Below are 2749 nucleotides of genomic sequence, written 5' to 3'. Positions count from 1 at the left end.
TGTAGATGCATGAGTCTGTATCGTTGTACAACACACGTCGATCTAGTTGATAGAGGTACTCAAACAGCTTTAGCCTAGCTTGAGCAGTGATGTAAGCGGCTATTACTTTTTTTGTTTAGGGTAACGCTACACTAGCTTCCTCTCTATACGACCAAGAGGCATATAAAACATTATCATTTACAGGGATAATGTCATGGAGTTCCAACTCTGGACTAGTAAGCAACTCCATCAACCGTTTACGCTCATCAACTCAATTATTCCATTAAAATTGTGATTCTTGGAGAAATGGAAAACCAAACTGGGACAAACTAAAGCAAAACCATGTTTTTAATAATAAAAAACAGTGATCCGTAAAATAAATATTTTTAAGTTATCAATGGATATCCAGATTATATTTTTAAAGTTTATTTCAGTCAAATGATATATTTTACATAGAATTTTTTCGAAAATTACAATTTAAAAAAATTTTGTTTGCAGAGCACTTTGGTACTTTATTATAATTAAAATACCAAAACATATTTATTTACTCATAAATCAATCTTTACTGATTAAAAATGTTACCATGTAATTAAATATTTAATTTTGATTATAACTTCTGAAAATTACATGTATTTGCGTACGTGATATAATAAAAACCATTCTTAAATTCAAACTCCTGCAAAAGTGTCTAACCAAGCGGATTTCCCCCTTCCTGCAAAAATTAAAACAGTATTGTGAATGGCTAAACTGCAATACGTCACCTAATAGGCTTTTAGATAGATAGGCTTTTAGATAGAATTTACATCTTATACAGTGAAAAACACATTATCAATAGAAATATTTTTATGAATAAAAACATTATTGTGTTATTTACTGTGATTTTTTCAATAGATATTAAACTTAAATGAACTTATTTTGAAGAAAAAATGACCTCAAAGTGAATTTTTATTAATTTATGCATGAAATATTTGCTATTTAAAAAGATAATCTAAAAGTTAGGTTAGAATTCGTATTTCACTTCCAATCACTTATTAATTATATTCTCTGCATAAACTGCCAAAAATTTATCACTACATACATTAATTAAAGATTATTAAAGCTCACAATGCATCAAAATTACAGTTTTTTGTTGTGGAAAAATGTGTGTTTTCAGCAATAGGCGAAGAAATGACCAGCCACTATTTCCAATACTTTTTAAACTTTGAAAAAATATTCAGTCTTATGTGAAAATAGTTTTCCTTTCGTAATTATATATATTTTTTTAGTCTACTTTAATTTAAATAGGTGAAAAACATATTTTAAAAAATATAACAACCAATTCTAGTGATTTCAAAACTTTTGTAAAAATCACTAAACTGAAATTTGTCTTTTAATGATAATAACAACAATAATCATAATAATAATAATAATAAACTGAGGAATGAATGTAACATTTAGGAAAAGATTCTAAACCTTCTCAAACTTACCATTCACACCCAGATGATCTTTCCTCATAGGTTCATCTCTAGTCATCTGACAACCATCCCCATCGTAATCATCTATCACGTTCTCATTTTCGTTCTTGTCATCATTATTATGGTCATCCATCACATCTGCCTCACCGTCATGTTTGCTACTTAAATCAGGTGAATATTTACCGTTAGTGGCTTGACTCTGCTCTTCAATTTCTACAGTACTCGCCTCTGAATCGCCATCTGATTCACTGGATTCCGATGATGAAGATGCTAGGACGTGATCACTCCCGTCCATGGAATCATCAGATAAGATCGTATCGTATTCATCGATGCGATTATCCCTGTTATAATTTCGGGCTGCACAACACAAAAGAATTACGCATACAAATAAAAAAATACACTGCAGTTCACTTTGACAAAAATATTTTTTTATATGAATAAATTCTTACCATTTATTTCTGCAAGAATTCTTGCATCTGCCTGCATAAAGATTGTTGATTGTGTCAATGAATGTTTACGAAGACTACAAAGGCATGTTGCTGATATCGAAAAGTGTTTAAATCTCCTAATAGATGAGACACATAAGTAAATTTTGACAGAGAGCGTTCAATCTCCTCGTGAAATGCTTATTCGCCAGATTATTGCTGTTAAATTCGAATATTTCAGCGAACAAGTTAAACAACATTTGACAAAATAATTTATTGATTTATACTTTCATTTAGTGTTTTTGAAAATAACTTGCATATAACGTATGCATCTTATGTCGCAGCAACAGTAAAATACTTGATAACAGAGTAATTGCATTTTCTGTTAGTACATATATTTATATCGCTAGAATTAAGAACATACATGTAATTGTTTAGTAAAAATAAAATAAAAACAGATGTAACCAGGAAAAATACGTTTTAACTAGATCACCTGTACTTTTATCTTTAACTATTTATTAAAATTTCTTTTAAAAAGTTAAGTTAGAAACATTTTTGAAAATATGACTACAACTTTTAAAAAATAATATAATTTTGAAAATTAGTAACGTTGATTAAGTTTTTTGAAAATAAGTAAAATTTCGAAAAATTCTTAATTAAAAAAAAAATGTTAATAGGAAAATTTTTAAAATTAATAAACTTGATAAGGTTTTTTTAATAATTATTCAAATTTAAAAAATTTTTTAAATTGAAAAATTTCGAGAATTACTTTAGTTGATAAAGTTTTTAAAAACTAGCATAATTTCCCATAGTACAGACCAAATTCCCCATAGTACAGACCCCTCCTTCTGTCCCCACTCCAAATTCCCCATAGTACAGACTCCTCCCCCT

At 28.6% G+C, this 2749-nt stretch overlaps 1 protein-coding gene across 1 annotated transcript; it reads right to left on the bottom strand.

Moving 5' to 3' along the window:
* Positions 1-595: 595 nt before the first annotated feature.
* On the bottom strand, positions 596-1998 carry LOC117166851. Its single transcript, XM_033351210.1, has 3 exons — positions 1883-1998; positions 1446-1790; positions 596-691 (listed from the first exon to the last, which is right to left on the bottom strand). The coding sequence occupies exons 1-3, from the start codon at positions 1917-1919 to the stop codon at positions 648-650; spliced, it is 426 nt and encodes a 141-aa protein (XP_033207101.1). The 5' UTR covers positions 1920-1998; the 3' UTR covers positions 596-647.
* Positions 1999-2749: the final 751 nt, after the last annotated feature.

The sequence above is a fragment of the Belonocnema kinseyi genome, chromosome 2, assembly GCF_010883055.1.
Source record: "Belonocnema kinseyi isolate 2016_QV_RU_SX_M_011 chromosome 2, B_treatae_v1, whole genome shotgun sequence".
NCBI lineage: Eukaryota > Metazoa > Arthropoda > Insecta > Hymenoptera > Cynipidae > Belonocnema > Belonocnema kinseyi.
The sequence above is the reverse complement of the archived record's forward strand: the minus strand, read 5'-3'. Positions and strand labels throughout refer to the sequence as shown.

What these genes read in the sequence shown, in the direction of transcription:
- LOC117166851 (XM_033351210.1), bottom strand. Translation starts at nt 1,919, where the DNA reads ATGCAGGCAGATGCAAGAATTCTTGCAGAAATAAATG. An exon ending in AATTCTTGCAGAAATAAATG is followed by an intron (nt 1,791 to 1,882) that starts GTAAGAATTTAT and finishes TGTGTTGTGCAG; the next exon opens with CCCGAAATTATAACAGGGAT. An exon ending in AGATCATCTGGGTGTGAATG is followed by an intron (nt 692 to 1,445) that starts GTAAGTTTGAGA and finishes TAATTTTTGCAG; the next exon opens with GAAGGGGGAAATCCGCTTGG.